General features: G+C 42.7%; 1 protein-coding gene across 9 annotated transcripts in view; it reads left to right on the top strand.

Annotated features, from left to right (window-relative positions):
- Positions 1-12,690: 12,690 nt before the first annotated feature.
- The window catches only part of LOC106867759 (tetratricopeptide repeat protein 31), a 225,191-nt gene continuing 224,003 nt past the window's right edge, over positions 12,691-13,878 (top strand). For all 9 annotated transcript variants that reach the window (XR_008266010.1, XR_008266011.1, XR_008266009.1 and 6 more), the window contains exon 1: positions 12,691-12,863. Coding sequence is in view for 4 of the 9 variants with exons in the window: in XM_052974422.1 (XP_052830382.1) it covers positions 12,815-12,863 (49 nt within the window). In the remaining 5 variants the exon portion in view is untranslated. The remainder of the gene's footprint in view (positions 12,864-13,878) is intronic.

Below are 13,878 nucleotides of genomic sequence, written 5' to 3'. Positions count from 1 at the left end.
CGTTCCCCACCTTTTCTGAACAAAAATAAGGGGTTTGCAGCATATTAGGTCAGGGTACTTGATTCCACGCAAGAAATCCGAGAGTTTTCTTTCTTCATGAAAATCGTGCGTGTGGACGTATCAAAATTTACCGTTTCTTCCAGCTTGCAAGGATAGCTTTATTTCGGCTCATTTCTAGGTGAAACTGGCAACTCTACTCGTCACCTTGTCTCACTTTTTCTCTATTTGGAAATCTGGACCAAACCAAACCTAAGCAACTTAACCGGTCTGCGCAGCACTCTACGATGTTGTTAACAACTTGGATCATTCTACATGCTGAGGTGCAGGCCCACTGACTTTTTTTGGGTGATCGCTTAGAACGATACCAATCACCTCGATTTGTCTGGTGTCGACACTATGATGGTGACGTCGTCTGCATGAACTGACAGTTTTTAATGTATCTTAATTCGAGCGGAATGCCCTTCAACATTTGCAGTAGAGAATATACGAGAGGGGACAACATTGGCGGACCAAGCGCATGATACTGAATGGTTCTGATTGGGGATCATTCACCCTAACCACTGAGCAGATGTCACTGTACATTACGGCGATCCAGCAGCGGAAAACGGGCCCAAGATAGGCTACCATGCGGACAGACGTTAAGTATTTGTGGTCGACCCTATCGAAAACTTTTGATTGATCTAAATTGATCAAGGTCTCATTTATTCTTTACCCACCCTCACTATGATGTATCACATAAGGTTCAGGATGTCATAGATAAATCTGTTTGGGATGGTGCATGTTTGTCCATCAGCAATCAGATTAACAACAACAAGCGCCAACCTCTTTGCTAACATCTTGTCCACAATTTTGAAATCTGCGTTTAACGGAGTTATGGCCGAAAATTAGCAATGTGATCCTTCTAGTTTGGGCCACACAGCAGTTCTGTCGATCTTCGACTCACAGAACTGGGAATTATCTCATTCTGCTGCTAGGGGCGGTAGCTATCTACCAAGAGCTCTTCAAACAATTCTGGCATATAGAAAGAAAGCTCCTAGGTAAGATCACCCAAACCAGGCGAGTTGCAGCCCGTGCACATTGACTCATTCAGAAAATCCAGTCAGTACCTGTCAAACAGTTGGAAATGTAACGATGAATCTTAGAGTCAGCGGTTACCATCTGAAACTGAGTTAAACGTGGGAGAGCATCAACTGTAACGGTGGATGAATCCTTAGATCGGGAAGCCAAGTGTAACGTAGTCGTTACCAAAATGTAACGGTGTGACGTTGAAGAAGATGAAAGAAGCACAGTGGTCGAAGTTGATGTTGACTCCAAATTTTATTTGCCGTTACTTTATGTATAGCCGAACCACGACGGGCTGGCGTGTATAATATAATTGAGAGTTAATTTTTCCTTGTAAGAGTGTGCATAATACTCTTGTCATTGTAGTAGTAGGAAAAAGGTATAGAGAATGATGTTTGTTAGTAAAGAAAGATGAACCAGTGAAAGTGAGAGAGAGCAGCGATAAGTTGTATCATAGCGGCCGATTGTTTGACCGTTAGCTTCCAGTGGCTGTCTGCCTGTGGTCGTCTCTGGTCGTTTCTGGCGTCTGCATTTCACCAACTTTTATTTATCTCCTTTTACAGTCAGAAAAATCGTTTAAACAATGGCTAAATTAATGTAGGTCGCTCCTTATCTATTTCAACTTTTCATGGTATAGAAGAGGTTAAAAGTTTAAGTGGAAGAGACATATATTGACTTGGCAAAGCCATGTGTTGAATATAACCCCTATCAACTCTCGTTTCTCTGTGAGAAAAAAACTGTTAAAATGTTAGGGGAAATTTGCCAATTTAGGTTCGAATCTACTCTATGCTCAACATCACTTACCTGCAGAGAGTTTCTAGGAAAAAGAAACGAACGATCTAGGAAGAGAAAGAAATGCATAGATGAGGAAAAACTTCGCATATCAGGAGAGAGGATCATTGAAGTGTATATTGGACAATGTTCTGTTCGGATAGGTCCGAACAGAACATTGTCGCTTTGTGAGCAAAAACGTGCAATCAGTGACTGGGCAGTGCAGGAATGAGTTAGCGCGCGCGCGCGCTTGAGAGCGCGCGCGCGAGAGCAGGGCACTTATCAAAATTCACAATAAAATAAGCCCAGAGGAGCGAGTGAGTGTATTCTCAATCCATGATGTCGCAGATCTTCCTGCAGGATTGCATTGTGTGAAATACCTTGAAGGTTTTTCAGAAGTCAAATGTGTCTGGCGCTGTTGTCGTGGTTAATTGCTGAGGCTAGCAAGAACGACAGCGCAGCATGCTGGCGTGTTGCACGAGACAGGTAACTTTCTCTATTTATTACGTGACCAAACAGGGGTCTAACAGAGGGAAGTTATGTCTAACAAGGGTGCAGAGAGCATGTGAACATTCGACGTGGATCGAGTCGGGAAAAGAGCTGAGCGGGCACAGATGTGATGAACAAATCAGTTGAGGCACAATATTGAGGTGCATATGCGTAACTAGGTGAAAGGTTGCGTCCAGCACCAAAGACTTACTAATCTGGTCCAGGAAAATGGCCCGTATTCCAAGATTCTGCCCTCTTCAAAGCAAGAAAGGTACTCCGCCACCCATTCCAAGCAGAGTTGTATATGCGTCTATCTCGTAGTCGTCGAAAATAGACATACGAAAGAATACCCCAAAGTAACCGGAAACGTTCTCTGTAGGAAAAGCCCGTTGTAGTTCAGGCTTCCAATGCTAGAAGCTACTTGATGCAGCCCTCGGGAATCAGTCTGTCAACCGGCGTTGTCGGGTGGAGTCGTACTGCTACGTGGTGCGACTTTGTTTTTCAGTGCTTCTCCCTTGTTCGTCGATTTTTGCGATGGCCGAAACGAAGGAACGGCGTGCTTCCGTGAAATTCTGTTTACTGCAGGGGAAAACAGCGGCCAAGACAGTTCTCATGCTTCCAGCAACTTACAAGGACGCTACCATGAGCAAAACACAAATTTACGAGTGGTTTTCACGCTTTAAGAATAGTCACTTGTCGCTTGAAGAGCAACCTTGTTCTGGGCGGCCGTCGACCTCCCGAAAATTCATGAACTGATCTTGGAGGGCGAACTTTTTGATATGACTAGTGTATCCTGGAGCTCCTGAGCGAGGAATTGCGAATGAAAAGAGTTTCAGCAAAATATGTGCTACGTTTGCTCACGGAAGATCAAAAGCAATCACGACTGAAAGTGTGTCGTAAACTGAAAAAACGGTTGGAATTGATCCGAATCTTTTCCCGAAGGTCATCACTGGTGACAAAAGTTGGTGCTACGGCTACGACCCGGAAGCGATGCAGGAATCAAGTCAATGGAAGCACTGAATGTCACCACACCCCCAAAATGTGCGTCAGGTGATTTCCAATGTCAAGACGATGCTGATTTGTTTCATCGATGCGAAAGGAAGTGTCTACACAAAATTTGTTCCTCCTGATCAAACTGTTAACCGGATATTTTATTTGGCAGTTTTGAAGCGCTTGCGAGACACGCGATGAGGCGAAAACGCGCCGACCTGTGGAAAAGTGGAGAGTGGTGGTACCATTACGACAATGCGTCTGCGCACACCACCTTGAGTGTGGGACAGTTTTTGCAAAAAATGGCATGACCCTGTTTACTCACCCTCCCTATTCACCCAATCTTGCTCCTTGCGAATTTTTTCTGTTCCCCCGGAGGAGAAAAGTCTTTAAAAGAGAAACGTTTTGCAGATGTGGAAGAGGTGAAGAAAAAATCGACCGAGGCGTTAAAAGCATCACTTCGCAAGAGTTCCAGGACTGTTTTGAACAGTAGAAAACGCTTCAAATGGAGAATATGTAGAAGGCGATAAAAGTGTAAACATGTAAAACTAAATGAATAAAATAATGTTGCAAAATTCCGGTTTCTTTTGGATGTCCCCTCGTAAATGCTCGTGTCTTAGAAATTCCAGTCTTGCTAATAGCTACCACGTCCATATCTGGTAACCTAAATACGTTGAGCTACTTCCAATGTGACCCCAGGCCACATACTACCTATTCTGAGTATGGTCATGTTCGCAAGATGGAGGGAATCAAGGAAAACCACTTTAATTTTGTGGAGGGACTTGTGTTCCGCCCTTCTGACTATTTGTGGGTGTTTTCATTATTATTCCTTTGTAGTCTTTCATCATAGTTTCGGGATATTTTGTTTTTGCATGTTTCCTAATTTATATTTAGAATTTACATATGATTTGGCATGTCAAGTGGTACTACCATGTAGTGACTGTGCGTAATGTTCGTATGTTGATGTACATAGTCCTTTAGTAGAAAGTGGGTTATACATCTTTAGATTGTATACCTGAGTTTCTACTATAAAATTAAAGAAATAGACGGAACGCTGAACTCCAGACTAAACAACTTAAACAACATTTATTTACTTGGTAAAACATACATATCTTTAGTTATACATCTTTAGAGGTGAGAATAACGAGCTGTCGAGTATAAAACCGAAAGATGTAGAGACAGCTTTAAACACACGTCCATGCTCAATCGCTGGCCAGCGAGAAAGAGAATGAATTGAGCGGGAAACGCTTGCTTGTTTAATTCTACGCATGCGTAAGACTACGCATGCGCAGGCGTTACTACAGTCCGTTAATTTTTTATTGTTTGTATTTACGGCCATATAATTGATGATGTTTTTCTTTTGTTCGCTTTGTGGATGCTGTCCTGGCTGTTGATGAGTGTGAATTGGGTTGCTTTTGTGCTTGTTGTGATGTTTGTGGTGATGGTGATGTTTGTGGTAACGATAGTGTTTGTAGTGATGGTAGTGGTGGTCGATGTGGAGTTAGTTTTCGCATTGCTGTAGGAATTGTTGCTTTTAGTTTTCTTTCGCTTGCATTTTACGTGGATGATTTATTTCTTGTTTAATTTTCCTTTCTCTTCTTACGGGGATGGTTTTCTTCTCTTCTATCTATTCAACTTCACCGCAAAACATTTCTGAGAGATCCAAAATGGGTTGGGTCCTACCTTGTGGTGTTATATAGGTGCTGGGAGATTCTGTTGTAGATTTTGTTGTTGGTGTTGGAATTTTTATAAGGGTTGGATATTTAGTGTCGCTGACATTCCTGTTTTTCAAAACATCTGTGTATTATAGTGAAACCAAAAAGCAGTCATCAACATAGACCAGGGATTGTCAGAACCAGAAGAAATAAAAAAAGAGGTATAAGACAATGATGTGTTTTATCACCATACCTATTTTTAATGCCGATGTTCACCATATTCAGAGAGTCAAATGAGGTCAAAAGACTCACAGTCAATGATATGAGCATAAGATCTCCATGATACAGCATTATTGGCAGACAGCAATGAGAAATTACAAGAAAGTGTTGATGTTATAAAGATTATGGTGACAAGGCCTAAATATGAACGTAAAACAAAGACTACAGTTATTAGTAAGATCAGGAAGCTCATAGTGAAGAAGTTATGTAAAAGATGAAGCTAAAACTTTTTTTAAGCGTGATTTTTTTTTTGTGACCTTTTATTTATTGGTATACAACACGTATATATATGAAATATATATAATACAAAACCACATTAAAATACGAAGCCAAAACCGAAGTAAATACAAACATGAGCGAAGAAAGAAATGGAAAAGAAAGAAAGGAAAGCGGACCTTGGTTCGGGTTAATATCTCCTCAGTTCTGGTGCCAGCGGGATTATCCAAAAGCGATGGAAGAAACTTCGGCCCTGGGTAAGAGGTAGGTGCCTCATCTGGGACGTCACAGTCTGTGACTCCTTTGCTTCCTCACACATTCTGGATGCTGCGCTAAATGGGAGGGTCACTGTTTCCATAGCAGAACGGAACGAAATTCTTGAGTATCGAGACTTGTCAGTGAACCATTTCTTCCAGCCTGTGACGTTTGAGACGTTAGAGGAGCTGGGCCGCTAATAACAAAATTCTTGTCATCGTTTGCGGCTCGTTTTACCGAGGTATCAGGTGGTACCCGCGAATGTACTTGGCTGTTCAACCGCCTTAGCATCGTCATCGCCCACAGTAATGCCGCGAGTGTGTTGGCTTGCTTCAGTAGGTCCCGTTGAACCTTGTGGTGTGCGATCAATTGAGGCACTTGGTGTTGAATTGATGTTTTTTAATTTTCTTTCATCCATTTTTTCTTCTTTTTACTCATTCTTCACCCATGTTAGTTTTCTTTGGTTTTGTAGTTGTATTTTAATGTAGTTTTGCATTATATATGTATCATATACATACGTATTGTATTCCAATAAATAAAAGGCTAAAAAACTACATTTACACGAATGAAAAAACTCTTCACCTCAAAAGGCATAACACTGAACCTAAACTTGAAGCATGTAGATTGCCATGTTATGCCAATCGTCCTCTACGGGGAAAAACTTGCACAATGTACAGAGCAGTGGAGAAAGATAACTATAAGATGTTGATCTTTCTTAGATTGGAAGAATACGCTGGAAAAACGCTGCAGTAGTAGAAAAGCTGACAGGTCAAAAGACACATATTAACAAGACTCAAGCCCACAAAGCTATTATATTTTGGACATACGCCACGAATCATTGTCTAAAACCACTTTGAAAAGAAGTGTGACGGGGAAGAAAGCAAGAGACTGTCAAAAGCATTTATAGACTGACGATGTCAAATAATGGACTGGAGACAAGAGCCTGGCTGATTGCATGTATTAAATACACCACAGAAGGAACCGGAGAGTTTTGGCAAGCCGACTGTAGCAGAAGTGATTTACACTGTCATTATGTGTGAGATGTTTTCGTTTCGGTTGTTTAGGCTTAAATACCTGGATATCGGCTCCACAGACCTTTCCGTTCCAGCAGGTCACATGACCTTGTGATTAGCCGAACTTGTTTATATTGGTCGGTTTCAGCCGTCCTACTGTGTTGGCGCAACAGTTCGTTTTACCTTACGCGGGAAATCACTCGCTCTGGGAGCCTACTGATCTCTATAAGAACGGCAGTTCTCGACTACGCTTTGTCTTTGGCACACGCCTGGTTGTTACATCATTCTGTGCTACACGTTTGACGATTTACACCGAAAGGCTTGTTTGTTTGAAATTTGTTGCCTGCTTACAGGATTTGTTATTGGTTTATTGTGGTTTCTTGTAATAAACATTGTGAAACTGTTATCCTCCCACAAGGAGGAAGGATTTGTAAATTGTGTATTATTGTGAGCCGCTTTTGGTGAATTTGAACTGTGTTCCGTATCGGAACAATTTTTGAATATTTTTGGAAAAATATTATTAATGTCTTCAATTGAAGAAAAAAACAAAAGGAATTTTACCGCTGTTGTGGGTGGAGAATATTTCAGTATGATTACCGAAGATAACGGAGAGAGTAAGATCACTCCTCCAAATGAGATAATCAATAAAATAAAGGGAAAGACTATAATATACAAAACTTACGACGTAGAAAAAAAATTGGAACATTTGGAAGAAGGTACAGTTGAGAAGTGCCTTCGGCCAGTAATTAACCAGATTAAATATCTAGTCCGAGGCACAAGATTTGCAACTGTTGAAGCAAGGTTCGAGTCAGCAGAGAATGCAAGAGAGTTTTTGACTCGAACCTTACAAAATGGAAACATTATGTTGTTGCCTCTATATCTGGGACGTAGAACATCCCGGATAAAGATAAAAAAATATTCCCCCAGAGGTAGAGGTCACGTGGATCGTGGCTCCTCTCTTATTTGAGAGGGAAGACAAGATAAATATAATCCAGATTTCCAGAGACGCCCCACAAAACTGGCGGGGTCAAACTCTGGAAATCCTGGCACAGGCCACGACTACCGACCTAGAAAATCTCCCCGAGACAATTCACATCGGAGAGGAAACCATTCTTCCAGGTGTTTCAAGTGCGGGAAAAAGGGACACCTGAGGTCTAAGTGCCTCTCCTTCGAAAAAAGATAAGGAAGAAGAAAAAGTCCCCGAAGAGGAGGGGAAAAAAGAAGAGGCGGCGCCCCCAGCTAAGGAGGCTGTTTCTCAGAGGGCGATCGCCATCAGTAAAGACAACACTGAAGGAATGGAACCAGCAGAGATTACAGCGATACCGTCTGAGGAAGACATGGATTATCAGACGGTGCCGCGTAAAAGAACCAAAAAAATGGAGCGCCAACCAAGACTCAGGAGGCGGCTTTTAAAACTAAAATAACTAAAAAATAAGAACAGGAAAATATAAAAAAAATAAAAAAAGGAAAAAATTAAAATTAGGAAAAATCGAAACCCCCGAGAAAACTGACACCATTACAGTGGTATATAAAAACAATAACAAATACTTAGAAGGAGTTATCAAACCCCACCAACAAAGCCTAACCTGTACCAACAGTGGCAGTTAAAAATCACAATCGGGAAAATTTCCCGAAAACTGTACACGGAGCTTAAAGGAAAAACCCCAAAGATATTGTAGAACTGAAAGGGTTGCCAAAAGTATCTAACCCACAGGCGGAACCAAGCCTGGAAGAGAGGAAGGGGAGGGGGAACAGATCTCAGTGACACCGAGAACAATCCCCCTCGAAAGATGAAAGGGTAGGTAAGCTCTACTTTCCTTCTTTTTCGTTTTATGACATGGCTACACTGTGTGTAGGTAGTTTGAATGTGCGTGGTCTGAGGTTGAAGCGGAAGCAGGCTTCTTTCCTCGACCACCTCCGGTCACATAGAATAGATGTTATGGTTGCTACAGAGATCAAGTTGGACAAGCTGCAGGCCTTCTCAACTCTCCTGAATGGCTATGAGAAAGTCATGTCTCCTAGTCGGACAGGGGGAAAGGGGACATTGTAGTGTTGCTCCAGAAAAACTTGGCCCTCCAGACACGTACGATCTTGTGAGTCGGTCGTTCTGGATCTAACATTCAAAGGTAAAGCCTTCAGGTTGATTGGCATTTACGTGCCTGGCATGATAGGCAGACAGAATAATTTCTATCGACGCCTGGAGAACTTTCTTGTGACATCAAAGACACTAGTTATGCTTGGAGACTTTAATGCTATTCTGGATGCACGTCAGGATAGCGTAGGCTCGAATGATAGATGTAACTCATGCCTCGTCGATTTGCTGAGGCGATTTAGGCTGGCAGATCGATACAGACTTGAGAATCCAAGCGTTTCAACGTGGACTTGGAGTAATAACGACGGATCAATCAGGTCTTATATAGATAGGATAATAGTTAATTCTAGAGATAAGTCTAGTTTTAGTTGTCCACAATTTACCTATGTACCCTACACGGATCACAAATTAGTGACGTGTAGGATGCATATAGATAAAGTCCATAGACAGGGGTCTGGCTACTGGAAGTTGAACAAATCCCTATTGGCTTGCGAAACTTACCGTAGCCAGATTAAGGAGTTAGCAACGAGGGCACTAACTGGCACTGTGTTAAATAACCGGTGGTGGTGTGCCCTCAAACGAGCCATTCAACTTGAGTTTATTAGATTTAGCAAACTGTTAAGTCTAGAACAGGCTAGAGTAGAAAGGAGTTTAGTTAAGGCGTTAGACGAGGCGCTGAGAGAGGGCTCTGCACTCCAAGTTTTGGCGGCGAGATCGGCCTTGGACCGACACCTCAATGCCAAACATGAAGGATGCAGAGTTCGGGCAAAAGTACGTGTACTGGGTCGCGAGGGTATCAACGTTTTCGGGTGGGCTCGCTCGGTAGAAACCCAACGTGGCATAGATGCTACGATAAGGTCTGTGGTAGATGAGCATGGACGGGAGTTCCAAGGACAAGAAGAGATGGGAAAGGCCTTTCACGAGCACTTCGCCGCGTTGTTCGGGAGGGGCGCTGGACTACGGGGATGCCCTTCGGGATTTCCTGGCCAGCGGCCCGCGTATCTCGGTACGTGAGGCTGGGCGCTGTGAAAGGCCGATCACAGCTGTGGAGGTTATAGAGGTGCTTTCTGAGTGCACCGGGGACAAGTCGCCGGGACTGGATAGTCTACTATACGAATTTTATAAAAGTATGCCAGACTTGTTCGGGAACATATTGGACGCTGTATACGCAAACTGGCAACAGAATGGGAGAAAGTAGAGTTTACCTGCCCTACGTTCGAGTCTGTGAGTTGGGAAGTAGTAACACCGATCAGGAAGGACCCGAACAAGGGGGGAGTCATTAATAATTTCAGGCCTATAACTCTGCTAAATACAGAGTTAAAGATTTTGGTCAAGGTGTTAGCCAAGATAGTGAGGCTTGTCGAAGGCGACTTGGTGGGAGAGGCGTAGACATGCGCCATCCTAGGAAGGACGACACATAACAACCTTCACCTCATGTGCTACACCATAGAGAGGGTTACTAAAGTTCCTGGCAAGGGTGGGGCACTGGTGAATTTAGACCAGTCTAAAGCATTCGATAGGTCGAACTGGGCTCGACGGCTGGATCAATGCTATATATAGCGACATCGATTCAGTCGTCCAGGTGAACGGTTTCTTCTCGAAGCCGTTCGCCGGGGTTGCTCCCTGTCCCCGCTTCTGTATGTATTGGCTCTTAAGCTACTGCTGCGGAGGTTGGGGGATGCGGGGGGAGAACCGCGTGATCTATGTTACGGTAAGGGAGCAACGGCATATGCGGATGATGTCACCATCATCATGTCTGATGAAGGGCAGCTACATCGTGTAGAAGATGCCATTAAAAGATACGAAGCGGTGGCAGGGGCAAAACTTAACCAGGATAAATCAATGACTTGCAACTCGACACCTGGAGGGGCAAGTCGAAGCCTCCCAACAGCGTCGTTGGATGTTGGACGGAGGGCCCGGTTAAACTGCTCGTGGTCTGGTTTGGACCAGATCTCCAGATGGAGAAAAACTGGAGCTAGGTCACAGACAAGGTGACGGCCATAACCCAGACCTGCTCTGGGAGGACGCTATCCTTGTTAGGGAGAGCGGAGGTTGTACAGGTGCATCGTGCCTTGCCTCGGCATGTGGCTGATCAAGTTGGAACGGATCCTTTTCCACTTTTTGTGGAAAAGGAAACCACCACTAGTGAGGTGCTCTATCTGCTGCCAGAAACCGTTAAAAGGTGGGTTAGGGATGCCTTGGCTGATGATGCGCAAGTTTGCGCTGAGGCTGAGACATCTCTGGCTCTACCTGGATGGTGAACAGGTGTGGTCACCGCACGTCAAGTTCTTTTTTCCGCAATTAACCTTCCTACGGGAAAACCTAGAATGGGTGAATGGCAGAAGGAGTGCAGACAAGCACACACTCTGTTCTCCCGGGTGAGTAGTACCGGCAGCGGGGCTACCACAGCGGATTTTTATAGCGGGTTGGTAGAGCACGAATCCGACGACGTCCTGGAGGGAGGCTCTGGGCTTCGATGGGAACCAGCTGTTCGGAGGGACATTCGGGCCGAGGTTTCCGGATAATTTCCAGAAATCCTTAGTTTGGCTGTGCTATCGATGGGCCTTACCAGTTCGAGAGAGGTTGTCAAAGCACGGTTTGACACCCCTTCCATGCCCGAGGTGTGGGCGCATCAGTGAAACTGTCACGCACGCCTTCGTACATTGTGGGAATTGAGGTGACTGATAACCTATGTCGAACAACTGATGTCAGAAACGGAAAGAGTACGGCTATCGACTGAGTCCATCATTAAGATCGTACTGCCTTTTTCCTTTAATAAGGAAAGAGAGGCGTCTTTTTCCTGTTTAGTAGCCATACTGAAAGACACGGTATGGATGACGCGTGGAAGGGGAACTGAGACAGGCAACTTTATCTCCGGACACGAGTTAGTAAGTCATTTTAACTACCACCTGATGAGAAAGATCCGTCTGGAGAAAAGTGCCTGTCTCAAAGAGTGTTCGAGTAAAGATGGATAACTGTTGTAAAGAAGCTGAGATTGAATGGGGCTGTGCTAGTGTAGCCGGTCAAGGCGAAAAAGAAGGAAAAAAAGGAACGGAAAACAAAGGACAAAAAAAAAAAAAAGCCGGCGGGTTAAATAAAAACCCAAGAACGGTGTTTATTATAATCATTTAATTTTTAATCTCATTCATCTTTTTGATTTAACATACCGATTTAATCAATTTTTATCATTATGATTGTAACCCCAGCCCTGTGTAAAGACCGTCCTTGTTCTGTCTCCTCTATGTATGCTCCTATAGGCAAATAAAGAAATTCTTTGGCACACGCCACTCGTCTCTGACAATGATGTATCTGACACCAGCCGCTCTCTGCTTTCATCTCCACCAGACACCTGTTTAGATCGTTGTTGGATGAACACCACACAACCAAAAGACCAACGGCTGCCTCTACACACCACAAAACAGTATGTCAACCTTATCTACAAGATCAACAGTACAGCCTGACCACGAAGTTTCTCACAGATCTTTGTTGTAACCTGTTATATCTATTTTATTTCATGTATGGCAATCATTGTATTTTATAACGGAGAATAAATCGTCGCTTACCAGTTCATTTTCATCTCACGTCGTATATCATTTTTATATTTTCTTTATTTATCCATCTCCGTTATACGACTATTGGACATAGGAAGTGCACCTGGCTGATGTTAAAGAAATAGCATTCTTGATTAATAACTTAATATAGCGTAACATAAAATTAGATTAATAGTCAGAACAAGAAGCTGAACCCAGTATTATAAGCAGTTTCTAACTAGAGAAAGAAAGTATTTAAAGAATTTCAATAGTAGCCACTGTACGAATCGAAGGGGGATAATTCAATAATACTCGAATTGTGCTTGATCACGTGATATATTCACATGCTTTAGTGAATATGGCGGTTGCTACTTGTGTTCGTGCGAGGTGACACTTGGATGTTTACGGTGCAATAATACAAATAAAGGAAAGGAACTTCGACTTTATTATATTTTGTTATAAATGGCCTTGACAAGGAAGGAAGCTTACAATATACTTGAGTTGCCAATTGGTAAGTCACAACAAATGTGTCTTATGTATGTATGTATGTACATGCTTGTACAATTATAAGTATGAATATCCATTTATATTTCACTGTCATTCCTTGTCGATAATTGTAAGTGCATAGATGAAAGGTGGTGCACGTCACAATATAGTGATAAAGCTTCCGTGCGGTCGCTCGACTTATTAGATATAGCAGCCGAATCTCAAAATCACATTCCACTATATTAAAACAAGAAGACCGCATTGGTCAATATAGTTTTATATATAGAAAAGATGTGATGGTCATGGCTGGATGTATTTGACATAGGTTTTCGTAATCAAGGCTGACTTAAGATAACATGGCGGAGTTTTGGAATAGCCGTCCATCGAAGTCCCATACCTTATGGGAAAGAACAGCTGTCCCTCAAAGTCTCGTACCTCATAGGAAAGGAAGAAGATAGTTCTTTCCTCCTTTTTTAAGATACTTCTGGTTCCATACCACGGAACATTTGTTCACTGGTTGTAAATGTGTATCAATCCAACCCGGTATTACTGAGCAATACGTGTCCCATCGATTTAGTATCCTTATTAAACACTTTCGTTTTGTAAATATTGAAATAGAAAGATATTTTGAAACAATACACAGTACCTACGTCAACACAAGCACTCTTAATCAAAACACTTTGCCATGAAAATCTTTACATGGGTGCTTCTCCTAGAAATACCAAGCAAATCTCGCTCAAGTCATATAGTACCGTCTTAAAAAGCTAAAACATGCTGTATCGTCTTTAGGTTTACGGACATTAAAAACAAACAAAAAACAAGAAAATCACGGGATTATTAAGCTTCGCACGCCCTTCAACATAGGTGTGCTGAATAGTGTTAACTTGGTTCTGTACGACAACAAAATCCAATAAGGTGTTGGAGTTCTTGATTATATGAAAACTGTTGATAGTCTACGTAACACCTTGATAAACTAAATTGATGGGACTCTTGTTAGTGCTTTAAACCTGATTTCAAAATGTCGTTTATCACACGTATAT

This window comes from Octopus bimaculoides, chromosome 18 (assembly GCF_001194135.2).
Source record: "Octopus bimaculoides isolate UCB-OBI-ISO-001 chromosome 18, ASM119413v2, whole genome shotgun sequence".
NCBI lineage: Eukaryota > Metazoa > Mollusca > Cephalopoda > Octopoda > Octopodidae > Octopus > Octopus bimaculoides.
The sequence above is the reverse complement of the archived record's forward strand: the minus strand, read 5'-3'. Positions and strand labels throughout refer to the sequence as shown.